This window comes from Ctenocephalides felis, unplaced genomic scaffold (assembly GCF_003426905.1).
Source record: "Ctenocephalides felis isolate EL2017-DRISC unplaced genomic scaffold, ASM342690v1 CF-g0.4_SCAFFOLD_03571, whole genome shotgun sequence".
NCBI classification, from domain to species: Eukaryota; Metazoa; Arthropoda; class Insecta; order Siphonaptera; family Pulicidae; genus Ctenocephalides; species Ctenocephalides felis.
In genome coordinates this window covers 19,472,434-19,486,833 of record NW_020539725.1, presented here as the reverse complement: position 1 = coordinate 19,486,833, position 14,400 = coordinate 19,472,434, and the positions used below count along the sequence as shown (strand labels likewise).

Sequence of the window (14,400 nt, the reverse complement as noted above, 5' to 3'; positions counted from 1 at the left end):
ATAAATCACAGGGCAGTGATTTCCAACCTTTGGCCTTTGGAGCGCGGCCCAAACTTAAAACAAACTCAAGTGAAGAATACTAAATAGGTTAAAGAAATTCTGTTTTAAAAAAAAAACATAAATTGAATCAGCAGACTAAAAATATGAAATCTAGTTGATACATCATAATAAAAATATATATCCTTAGCATTCAAATTGAGAATGAAAGAATCATTTATGCTTATTTATCTTTGGTAAGAATACTATAATGATTTACCTTAATTAAGCCTATATTATGTTTGCGGGTACTTTCAATATAATAGTCCGATGGTCCGTTAAACTTGCCATGAATGAATATTTTCGAGCAACGTTTTCTGTACAATGATAATAAGTCTTCCTCAAATGGCGTTATTGGTAATTTAGTCGTAACACCGATAAGATTTGGACTATATGTGTTATAGCTGATCATCCATGTAATGAAAAAATATTTTATTATTATTGAATTTATATATTTAAAAGTCTAATAACAATAACATGCTTTTTGATAGTGCATTTACTCACTTTCAATTCAAATCGCACAAACTTTTATGTGCAACCCAAAAACATTTAAACTAAATATGAGCCAAATGTATTATCTGTTATGTTATTTTTAGATTTTATTTCTTTAATTATTTTTTTATTGTAAAACTATCAAGTACTGCTAGTACTGATCAAATGCGAACACTTTTTTTTTGAAGAAGAGCCTTTTAAAGTTGACCACATTGGAAAAATTTGAATTCATAGTTTAACAAATAGTCTCAATTCTTGAAAACTTAGTAGGGGTAATAGTGACATCATTTTTGACTGTGGAACTAGAAATATGATTTTACGGTCATCAAAAGCTCGTCATTTTCAAAGTTTTAATATATACTTATATAACTTAAATCGAATTTTTTTGCATGATGGCTACGATCAATATACTATTATTAACCCATCGGCTTGACCTCTTGACGTTGAGTTCTGGGTCACCCCGTGTGATGTATGATATGAGATAAACTGGCTTGTATATATAATAATTAATATGAATATTCTATAAATGCCACAGCTTTTTTTGAAGCCATGTGCTATCACTTTTTGGATATATTGAAGCAGCTAGTTGTTGTTAAAAATGTTAAATTAATTTCTGTTTTTTTTTTAATGTTTATTGCAAAAAATTCTTGTATTTCATTTGTGTTCTGCCTTTTATAGTATTTGCTAATTTATATTCTCATTCGTTAAGATTATGTTTACAGTGATTATAGCATTTATTAATTCATTCTAATTCATTTTTTTGCGTAGAAGGTATAACCTTAGGAAAGCAGATAAGAATTAGTCGAATCAACGACTTAAATTAATCAATGCAAGTTTCAATATCGAATGTTTTATAAAGTTTTGAAATTTATTTTTGAGAAAACGGCGACAAAGGGTCAAATCTTAAATTGAGTTAATCACATACACGCGCTGACCTACATTCTTTATCCAATTTTGGTGTAAAACTATAAAATTAGCATTTCTTGAAAAATTAATCAACACGTTTCCCAACGGACTTTTTTTTTGAATTTTTGAATTTTTGAATTTCCAAATAAAACAAACTTTTGGCAGAATTTCAACCATTGTATCAAAAAGTTTTTAAAATCGGGGTTTTTAAGAAAACGCCAACAAGAACTCAAATTTTGGCTCACATAGACTCATCATATACGCATATGCGATACTTACCTTTTCAAATTCTGGTGTCAAAATATTTAGAATGACTTGAAACGCCAAGAAATCATAAAAGAAACATTTTACTAATCAACACGATTCCCAACTGATATGTCTTGAATTTTCAAAATTGGTTTCTCATTTTTTGCACATTGTCAAAAAAAACTTCTGGACCGATTACTTCGACGTCAACGAAAAGTCAAAATTTGGCTCACACAAACAAACCATATACAGGCGCTCATATTTTTTCCAATTTTGGTGGAAAACCATTGAAAAATGGCTTCATACGCACAAGTACAAAATGAGTACAAAGAGCGTGTCGATTGCCGTTGTCAGGGGGCATCCATTAATCACGTGAGCGAGTTTTTAAGGATTTTTGCCCCCCACCCCTCTCTCTTGGTGATACTTGGCGATATTCAAAATTACCGCCCTCCCCCACCAAAACATCACGTGTATTTTAAGTTACGTGATAAAACTGTAAAATTTTTGAATTTTTTTTGAAAATGTTTGATTTCTTTTAAACAAATTAGTTAAAAAATAAATACACGTGATATCTTACTATACCCCTTCTTCCCCCCTGATATTTTGTGATTTTTTGTCAAAACCCCCTCTCCCGAAAAACCTCACGTGAATAATGGCCGCCCCTTCAGCAGCGAGTTGATGCTGTCATAGACAATATAATAATGCATGGATGCAATAAAATACATGGAAAGATACAGGTGTGCGCATTTGTAATATTCTAACCTAAATTGCGCGTGCAACCGTCTCGGTAATTAATTCTACATCGTTATACTTTTTGAATCGCCGTCGTCATTTATTGTTATAACTACCGATATAAAATGAATAGTGAATTATTTCAAGTTCATGATGTTTATTATGGTCAGTATCATAGATAAGTAAAGAGTATAATATAATTCTGAAATAAAGCTTTACATCAATGCGTAGGAACGCAATGTAGTAATGGGTAATGTAAAAAAAAAGAAAAGTGTAACATAATATACAATTAGCTTGTAATAAAATTGTCTTCAGTTCTATAACCAACCGTTTGACATACGAGTATGTTTTATATTATGTTACAAAAGGGTTACAATTATAAATACCATGGATAGCTTCAAGTGGTGTGATAAGTGTTTTTCACCAGCTTGTATTTGCAATGAAACCAAATCTATTGTTAATCCTGGAATTAGTGAAAACAATTTTATTGAAAATCACATCGAGGTTGTGGATCATGCAGCAACCTACGATCAGGAAACTGAAGACGATATTCAAGCAAGTTCCACAGATATAATAAATATCACTGAAATACATGAATGCAATTTTTGCTTTAAAACTTTTGTATCTGCAGATTATATGAATCACATGAAGAATCATTTACAAATTAATACATCAACTTGCGATTTATGTGGATTGAATTTTGATAATAAATCAGACTATGATTATCACTTATGTTTCAATTATACAATTGAAGATAAAAATGAAGAAACTAGTCAAAATACATTAAATATAGAACCATTAGATGACATTATAGAGCTTGACAACATATTTATTTCAGATGACAATTCATCGAAGCCACAGAAAGTTGAAAACCATATTTTGCCAGATAACTTTTTTCAATATGAATGTTTCTTATGTAACCAATTATTTTATATACTGGAGCAGTATTTGTGCCATATGAGCAGACATAACAATATCAGTCCTAACGCAGAAAAAAATTCTTCCGATGGACAAAAATTAGAATGTGAAAACAACATACCAGAAGTTTCTTTAATAAATGATCATTCTCTTAAATTAACTTACTACACATCCAATAAAAAGTCGTATGAAATTACATTGGACATTGATATAAACATAAATTCTGATAAAGACTTATGGAACATTATTTCAGTAAATAATAATAAATTAGCTTGTAAAATATGTAAGAATAGTTTTTCTGATATGAATGATTTAAAGCAGCATATCACTAGTCATTATGATATATATCAGTATAAATGTAAAAAGTGTGATATGCTATTTAAGAGAGTCCGTGATTTTAAAAGACATATGTCAAATCATAAAAGACAAAAATTTAATGATGAAAATTTTAGGGATTTAGTTACTGAAGAAACCAATATGCCAATGAACGATGATCATTCAAGCTATGAATGTGACCTTTGTGAAAAGTCTTTCATTAATATTGATGATCTTCAGCTTCATATACATGAACACACAAGGGAACCTATAAAATGTGATATCTGTGAAGATATAATTGAGAATAGTTCTGAATATAAAATACACATGAAAAAACATGTAAATGACGAAACTTTAAATTGTGAAATTTGTGGTAAAAATTTTTCAACCATTCAAATGTTCAACCAACATAAAGAAGAGCATTTGGCGAAAACTGATATTCAGTGCACAATTTGTAAGAAAAAGTTTAGTGCTATTAATAATCTCAAAATTCACATGGGAGTTCATTCTTCATCTAGACCATATTTATGCTATATTTGTGGAAAAACATTCAGTCAACTCAGCAACCACGACATACATATGAGGATGCACTCTGGTGAAAGGCCTTTTGTATGTAATATATGTGGAAAATCTTTTAGTCAGAGTGGTCATCATAAAACTCACATGAGAACACATAATGGTCTCAAGCCATTTCGGTGTACTTGTTCAAAGTCTTTCAGTGATTATGGAAATTATATTAAGCATGCGAGATTGCATTCGGGGAAACTGCCATTTAATTGTACAGTATGTGATAAAGGTTTTACTCGCAAAAAAAAATTAGAAATACATATGCTGATGCATATGGATGTATTATGAATGATTGACATATTTATATATGTGAATATGTGTGTGTTAGATTTATATGTTTATGCATGTAGCATATTTTTGTAATATTATGTTATGTTGAACAAAAATAGAGATTATGAGTATATATCTATATTACTTTGTGAAATAAAATTATATAATTAACTATTAAGGAATTTTTTATTATTCATATTTGTCATACTACTTTTACAATTATATCCTAAACTCGTAGACTTCGTGGACCCTTGCGCGTCGTGACTATTATATACTCGACTGGCAGACCCTAGACTTTGTAGACTCGTAGACTCTTGAGCGTCGTGACTATTATGTACTCGACTGGCAGACCCTTGCAACCGTCAGAATGGGCTGGCTTTTTACATATGCTTTCTGAACAGTTAAAAGAATACACCCTCAAAATTTGAGCCTTGTGGGAGCAAGTTATATTTTTTTTTTTTTTTTTTTGACATTTTCACAAATTGAAAGGATGATGACGCAATCGCGGAATGACAGAATAGTGCTTTCTTAATGGGTCGATAATAAAATATTAAAAAAAATTCTAGCTCTGAGAAAACAGGTTAGTCAAATAGTTCACTGGCTCCTCTACTACTACTACTAGAGTAGTAGCATAGTTTACAACTTTCCATGTAGATTTACTTAAGTAGACCTTTTGCAATCATCGATTTATTTTTCCACCGGTCGAACGCACTGGACCACGAGAGGACACCAGGAACAACAAGAAGTAGCATGTGTTTATGTATAATGATACAAATATATCTTGGTTGTTAATATACGTTTGTAAAATGTAAAAGTAAATATACATATGTTACAATTGTAACAATTTGAACTGTAACATTGTAGACTGTAAATTGTTACATTGTAGAATTGGAAATCGCAACTTACAATGATGTCCGAGCACCAACTATTACAATCTACTTTTCTCTGCTAAAAAGTATTTAATTATTCAATAATTCAATTGATTAATTGCTATAGTTTTTAGTGAATTTTATAAATCTGATTAGTTGCTTTAACAGCTTTAAATTATACCATTACGATATCACGGAAATTTTATACTATTGGAACTATATTATTGGAGAAAAATTCAAATTTACAATGGTAATTTAAAGTTATAAGTTAATTAGTTTATCAGTTTATTAGTAATATTTTTGAAATTGTCTTCAATTCAACTTTATTATAATGTTACAATTAATCTTGCCTTAAAATGACCATATTATCTTAAATAAAATATCAAAAAAATTAAAAAAAGGAGATATTTCATTGGATATAAATTCTTTAAATCAGTGCTTTCCAACCTTTTTTGCACCACGCCCCCATCTCTAAAAAAATGTTGCGCTTTCCTTAATTTTTAATTTTATAATTTTATTTATAATTTTATAAATACTCGACTGATGATATTATCAGACTACAAATTAATATGCAATATTATGTAACAATATGCATAAACCTTATTTTTTGTTTATTTTTTAAATTCATTTCATAAATTTTTTGTTATTTTCGAAAATATTATTCTGGAAACAGAATAATGATGGAAACTGCCCCCCTTAGAACAGCTTGGCCCTCTGAGGGGGTGCGCCACACATGTTGGAAACCGCTGCTTTAAATGCATAAAGACCAGCATATAAGAAATAATATTGTTTTGATCGGTGCAATAAACACATCCGAAATAAAAAAAATATTACCCTAAATCTAAAAAATAAATATATATAAATATATAAAATAAAATATTATCCTAAATACTCTGTGAAATATTCACGTTTTTTGTATTTTCACATAGGTTTTGTATTTTCATATACAGGCTTAACAAATATATATTAACTTCCCGAAAGAAAAGTTTGCAGAAAATCCGATTTGCTAACTTTATATTTTTTCGACGTTTTAAGTCATTCTTAATTAAATAAGACTGAATTTGAAAAAAATATATGTGAGTTGATTACTGCTCTTTCGTCGACGTTTTCTCAAAAACCAGTGGATAAATTTCAAAAATTTAAAAGCCATTTTATACAACTCAATCAGTTTTACGCGAATCGCCGAAGCCATTAATTATAGCTATGTAATTATAACAAAAAATAAGGGAAAAAATCTTGAATCTATTTTAAAAATTTAAAAACTGTTTGGAAGATATTAGTTGGGATGTTGTGACCCGCGTTAATTACTTTTTGTTAAAATTTAACTGACCCGTTTTTTCCTAATAATTTGATTATGACTATAAGTAATAAATATCGTAGTCTGTAATAACATTTTAAAATATTACAGACTTACTATAATCGATTGGATTATATAAATATTCTTCATATTGACTACAGTTGACGCCCGCATTGAAATGAATTCGCATTTTTTAAGCACAAATTAGGTGTGTTAAGTCAATTAATTTAGTTTATACGATTGCAGATATTATAAGTATTGTTGAAAGACATAAATTAAAAATTTTACTGATTATATTTTTATTCAAATCTAAAATTTTATTTTCGAAATAATTTTACCTAAATACCTGAATCTTAACCCTTCTCATTCAGATGCCACCACTCTGGCAATAAAAAAAATAAAAAAATGTATTAATTCTGCAATTCCCGAGTGGAAAGGATTAATTCTTATTGAATAAGTTGATTAAGTATCGTATATGTAACGGAAAGTTCTTGCAACTTGCCTTAAGGCAAATTGCTACTTACAACTAGTTATATACAGACTGTTGTTAACAAATAATTATTTTTACAACTATTCAATAGAGTATTCCATAATTCCATCTTAGACACTTATGTAATTTATAGGATAAAAAATTAGCAAACCTATACATACCTTGATTTTCCAAGACAAAGCCCAGCCGTTAAAATCCACTTATTTGACACTATAGAGCCATCGCAAATATGTATCCAATATACCGAATTGATATCACCGAATAGGGGAATCTTCACTAACATTTGTATAGAAACCTAAAAAAATCATTTATCTTTTTTATCAAAGAAAAAGTCATTAGAAAAAATTAAAGTCTTTAATTTAGTTCCCGTTTCTACTAGAATAAAAGAATTTGCGTTGGTGTTCAGGGTTGAATTAAAATTTTTGCCTCCGAGAGCAGTGAAGAAAATGCCGTCCTATCACTGAAATTTTGCTGCCATATCCTTGATTGATCAATTGAAGTCAAAAAGACATGAATAATTTTAAAATATTTTTGATTTTTCAGAAAAAACTACATAAATTTATCAATTCCCTAAAATTAAAGAATCAATAATAACTAATTAATATTTTTTAAATCTTTATAGGAATATTTTAATTAAATTATTTCAATACATAGTGCATAAATTATCTTTTTATAAATGAAAAATGTTATTAAGAATTAGTTAATTATATTGTATAGAATCTTTTTTCACTTTCCAAATTTTGTCGCCCTGGGCACTAGCCCCGACTATTTAATTACATAATTTGTTACGTTTGGTCTAATTTTACACCCTTGCAATGGAATAATAAATATATTTAAATAGTCGGGGCTAGTGCATTTATAAACCATAATATTTTAAAAATAAAAAAACGACGTAGATTTTTTAAAAAAAAGTCGAGCAATTTTTATTTAAAACTAATTAGATTAATTATTATGAATCAAAGAAAATATTTAACGATAACGAAGTAATCGTTTTATCAGCATTGAAATATCTTTATTTAGAATTTTTTGAATAATTACCTAATTATGTTTTTGATAATTCTAGGAATTAAATCTCTGCCTGTTAATTACATGAAACGGTTTGGCTAGTCCAATAAGTGAATAAGTGTGTTTTCTAAAAATGTTTTAAAAAAACAAAAATTAAATATCAGTTCACAAATAAGTTTGTTTAAAGAAATTACTCGATTGGTAGAAACTTTCAAAACATTGATTCAAAAGATTGATTTTGTTCAATCAGAAATTAACAAAAATTTAATTTTTGTATTTTGTATTTTTTGTTTTTAATTACTTGTGAAAGCGCTTGGCAGATTTTTACCTAAACTATAACAATGTGATTTCCAACTGATACGTTTCAAAGAAGTCATAAATTCTTTAAATTAGATTAGGTTTTTTTTAAATAATGTCTAAAAGTAATTTAGAGCATTGACTGGACCAATCATGAAATACTAATCGCAATTCGAATAATCAAGTTTTGACAAAAGGCAAAATTTAACATTACACACATGCACTTGCACAATTATTTAGATTTTATACCAACCATTTAGAATAGCCCAAAACATCTAATTAATTAAAACTTCTTGATCGAATAACGAATATATACTATCAGCGGAAAATATAGCTTTTTGAGCTATTCTAAATGATGATTGGTATAAAATCTAAAATAATTGTGTAAACTATTTTTATATTGAATAAATTTCATTATAACATCCTTAATAATTAAACAGTGGTTGACGATCACAAAAATAGCACTTTACTAATTTTTTTATCAATTAAACAGAAACTTATTAAATATTTATTAGTTTCTTACCACGTAAGGAAATTCAGATGTTTTTTCTGATTTCGTATGTATCCATAAGAATAAAAATAAATAAAGCATTACATATATCTTCATGATTTACTTTATAATATTTTTCATAAGAACGATATATCCAATATCTAACTTTCTATTTATTTACTTAAAAACAATCTACATCAGTTCAGATGTGATTCTCATTTGTTTTGTATTTTATAGAAATAATTCATATAAATGATATGAATATGAACTATGTGTTGTTTTATATATATATATATATATATATATATATATATATATATATAAACAACACATAGTTTAAAAGAATAATGCATATTCTGACTGATTTTAAATAAATACATACTGAAAAAATATATCATACAATATTGTTTTTTTGGTCCTAAAAGTGTGTACTAATATTCCAAACATTCATGAAATTTTATAATTCAACCATTTTTCGTAGGACTATACTATTTTAGGATTTGTTTGGACTAGAATTTCCTAAAGTGATCCCTAGTAGATCAGAACACACCATGTTAATTTCTATATTTAAGTACTTGGTACTTATAATATGTTTCATAAAATAACGTTAATAAATCCATAATTATCAGGTTTTAATTGAACTCTTTCTCAGAAGGCAAAGAACACAAATTATTAAGACATAAACAGAAATAAAAATTTATTTGATATAAATAAGATTTCATAACAACCATCATAGTAACAAAGGAAAAATCGAAAAATCTAAATAAAAATAATAATTTCCAGCGTCACGCCATGAAAGATACATTCAATACTGTTTTATTGAGATACTTCTTTGGATTTTTCATTAAATTTCAACATTACAAATTTTTAATAATACTTATAATTAATACTTGTTTATCTATAGATACATTTGTGACTGTGTCACAATTGCAAATGTATTTACTTCAATTTTCCTTCAAAGGTTCTGATCCCGAAATTGCACCCTCAATGGTTCGGATTCCGATTAGATAACAATTTTTGAATTTCAATATAATCTGGCAACAATTGATAATTTAACGGTGTTTTTCAGCCTATATAAGAAATTCAAAACGCTATGTAAAATCATTCAGTATTCGGACTTTATTCGGAGCTCATGTTGACATCGCACCCAACCCAGTCACCTGGTAAGTCTTTTAAGAATATAAAGCATGTTATGCAATAACTTCATATATTTAGTTAAATATATGTGGCATGAAATTTATGTTTTGATATGAATTTATAACTGAATCCTATGCTTGAAATATTTACGATTGACTAGTATTTGTTTATTTACTAATGCACTGGTTTGACTTATTTCAGGGGTGTCTTACGTTGCAGGATATACGGTGTTTTGCACAGGAGCGGTTTTGAGGACTTATTGTGCATTATTTTTATTATATCATCAGTTTATCTATTATTAATTTTTAACTAATAATTTAATTTTTTTACAAATATAATTTTGAGTTATTTGTGTCCATAATTCACTTTTTTCTTTTTGTTCGTGCGAGGTCTTCTTCGTAATTTTAATATGGTTTAATACGATTTTTAAAGCCGAGTTTTTTACGCGTTTAAATGCGTTCCTGTCGTCTACCCCCCACGGCAGGTTCAAGTCGTTCGCTTTTAGCTATTAAATTAATTTAATATATTAATTTTTTTTATTTAGTGTATGGATTTTTGCGATGTTTTTCCCAGAAGCAGCGCAACCCCATACACTGCATTTTTTTATTAGTACTATATATGTACATGTAATTTACTATGTTTAATTTTTTAGAATTATTTTATTGATTTTTAAATGGTATATGGATGTAAATAACTCATCTAAAAATCCCATTTTTTATTATATTGATTTTTTATTTGACCGACTTTTGTACTGTAAATTGTTATTTAATCTAATTGATGTAATGTAAATATAATTTAATCAAATTAATTTAAAACTTTTGCGATTGCACAATGAGTCTCCTTGAACGGAGAAAAGTTGAAGATATTTGAAGTTAAATGAAAAATGTATGAAGGTATAAAGCCTTTTAATGCATACATCTTATTATTAGTGGAATTATGTACAGAAATTAAAAAAATATTATTTTAGAATGGATCCTTCTCCGCCAGGGGAGTAAATACTAAGAACTAAAGATGTCAGTGGAAGATGTGCACCGTTTTGATGTACCAGATTTGGACAGTAGAATGATTATCGTCAGGTTGGTAAATAATATTTATAAGTCTATTTTTGGTATACTTTTTGTTCAAGTCAATTTTTATTTCAGGGTTGCTGAGATCAATTTGCGCGTTGAGGAACCACCAGGACTACCAGAAGACAACCAGGATGGAGAATGTGCATATGTAGAGGTTTCCTCGCATTACTAATTAAGTTAATTTAGTCAGTTGTAACTGTATAGTATTTTTTATATCAATGTTACCGGGGCCCCGTTTATGCGTTCATCCCTATTTTAGGGGAATTTGTGTTTTTATGTTTTTAGATATTTTTCCAAGAAGATTGTCAGAAAATTGCGGACTCAAATCCAACTAGGACCACCAGAAACCTGCTACCGAATTGGAGGACAAGTGCATGAATGAAATGTGAGAAAAGACTATCTTAGTTATATTGTATTATTATTACTATTGTGTAATTATTTATATCATTATTAGTTTAAATAACTCGTCTAAAAATCTCGTTTGTTTATTAAATTGCTTTTATGATCGACCGATTTTTATGTTATTAATATAAATTTTTTGCAATTGCACAATAAGTCTCCTTAAACGGAAAAATATTCAAGATATTTGAAGTTACATAAAATATGTATGAAGATATAACTATAAAGCATACATCTTAATAGAATTATGTAGAAATATTAATAAAATATTTATTTTACAATGAATCCGTCTCCGCTACTGATACCACAGGAGTAAACACCAAGAAGTACAAGACGTCAGGAGAAGATCAATGTCCACCATGTGAGAAAAGACTTTCTTCGTTATATTGTATCAATATCACTATTGTATAATTAATTATATCATTATTATTTTAAATAACTCATCTAAAAATCCCATTTGTTTATTGAAGTTCTTCTTTTTTTGAACAATTTTTGTGATGTAATGTAATAAACATAATTTAATCAAATTAGCTTAAAAATTTTGCGATTGCGCAATGAGTCTCTTTGGACGGAGAAATGTTGAAGATATTTGAAGTTAAATGAAGAATGTATGCAGTTATGAAGTCCTACAGGTTTTACTGGGATTATGTAGGAAATTAAATATTAAGTACTATAAAGTAAATATTTCGTTTACAGTGTCTCCACTAGTGATACCAGGAAAGTAAATACCAAGAACTACAAGGCACCAGCAGGAGATGTGCGCCGTTTTGATGTACCAGACGTGGACACTAGAATGATTACCGGCAGGCTGATAAATAATGTTTATAAGTCTATTTTTTGTATACTTTTTTTTCTCAAGTCAATTTTCATTTCAGGGTTTCAGAAATTATTTTTTCGCGTTAAGGAACCACCAGGACTGCCAAATGACAATTAGGAAGGAGGATATGCATATGTAGAGGTTTTCTTGTATTAATAATTTATATAACTTACTTATTAGTTACAACTGTGTAGTATTTTTTATATAAATGTTACCGGGGCCCCGTTTATGCGTTCATCCCTATTTTAGGGAAATTTGTGTTTTTATGTTTTTAGATATTTTTCCAAGAAGATTGTCAGAAAATTGCGGACTCAGGACCAACCGGGACTCATTGCCGAATTAGAAAAGCAGCTGTTGAAGATATTTGAAGTTAAATAAAATATGTATAAAGGTATAACTACAATGCCTACATCTTAATAAAATTATGTAGAAATATTAATAAAATACTTATTTTAGAATGAATCCGTTTCCACTACTGATACCAGGGAAGTAAACACCAAGAAGTACAAGAAGTCAGGAGAAGATCAATGTCCACCGTTTTGATGTACCAGACCTGGACACTAGAATGATTAACGGCAGGCTGACTAGTAATATTTACAAGTCTATTTTTTGTATATTATTTTTTCTCAAGTCAATTATCATTTCAGGGTTGCAGAGATCATTTTTTCAAGTTGGGACAACACCAGGATTTCTAACTAACGACCAGGAAAGAGGATGTCCATATGTAGAGGTTTTCTCATATTAATAAAAGTTAATTTAGTTAGTTATAACTGTATAGTATTTTTATTGTTATATTTATATCAATATTACCGGGGCCCCGTTTATGTTTTCATCCCTATTTTTAGGGGAATTTGTGTTTTTTTTAATATTTCTAGATGTTATTCTGAAAAAATTGTGAGAAAACTGCGGACCCAAGACCAACCAAGACACCAGAAGCTGCTACCGAATTGGAGGACAAGCGCATGAATGAAATGTGAGAAAAGACTATCTCAGTTTTATTGTATTATTATTACTTTTGTGTAGTTAGTTATATTATATTATAATTGTATTATAGAATTCTTTCAGTTAAGGTCAAATTTAAGGGCGTTTTGGTATTGTAATCTTCGGTTATACACTTTTTTGAGGTTGTTCGCGTATTTTTGTTGAGAGCTCGACGGGGTGGCGTTGTGGAAGAACCTTTCTTATATTTTCCGCGTTTTTCTTTACATCAAATAATTAATAATTGGGAATCACAATAATTTTCCCTTAAACTTCATAGGCTGGGAACCTATGAAGTTTTCTTGTGTTTACATGGTGGATCTGGGGGGTACATCATGTAAATGCTTTTTTTATAATTTTACAATTACCGTTATAATTATAAAGTACAGTTTTTATATAAATATTGTATTATTTTAAACGAGAGGTTCCTTCCATTTTTAAAAATCATGATTTTAGGGTCTATTGATCATGTCGCAGGGTCTTTTTCGCATTGCATTTTGGATATATAGTTAGGTATAATTAATTAATATGTTAGTTTAAGTGGATTAGGGCTGCACAAATCGATACTTAGTAATATTTACACTATATCCATTTCCATCTGAAATGTTAGATATGTAAATATGAAATTCAGTATCTATTTCTGTGGCGACACCACATTAAAAAAAACGCGCCTGGCAACTTTACCTCATGGGTGGTGCGGAAAATAGTTGCACCCTAGTTATAAGTTTGATTATGAAAGTTAATATTTTAATAAATATTTTATTTGATGTATTATGTATATCAATTAAAATGATTTATCAATATAGGTCAATGTATAATTTGTTTGCATCACTAATGATGATTACAAAGCAATATCTAAATGATTTAATAGAAATATATTTAATAAAATAATAAAAATTTTCAAATTAATATATTAGCTTTTAATTTATTACCTCTTTATTTTTACAGAACTTAGAGAAAAATAATTATATTTTTGACAAAAATATTGATAATTAATTTTAAATAATTAGTAACTATGGATGTTGATAATTTACTGTCTTCTCACATTTTATTACTTACAGTCTGTAAT

The 14,400-nt window shown here is 28.4% G+C and overlaps 1 protein-coding gene across 1 annotated transcript; it reads left to right on the top strand.

Moving 5' to 3' along the window:
• Positions 1-2,799: 2,799 nt before the first annotated feature.
• Positions 2,800-4,500, top strand: LOC113385737 (zinc finger protein 234-like). The gene has a single exon (XM_026623576.1). It carries the CDS (start codon positions 2,800-2,802, stop codon positions 4,498-4,500), a length of 1,701 nt encoding a protein of 566 aa, XP_026479361.1.
• The last annotated feature ends 9,900 nt before the right edge of the window (positions 4,501-14,400 follow it).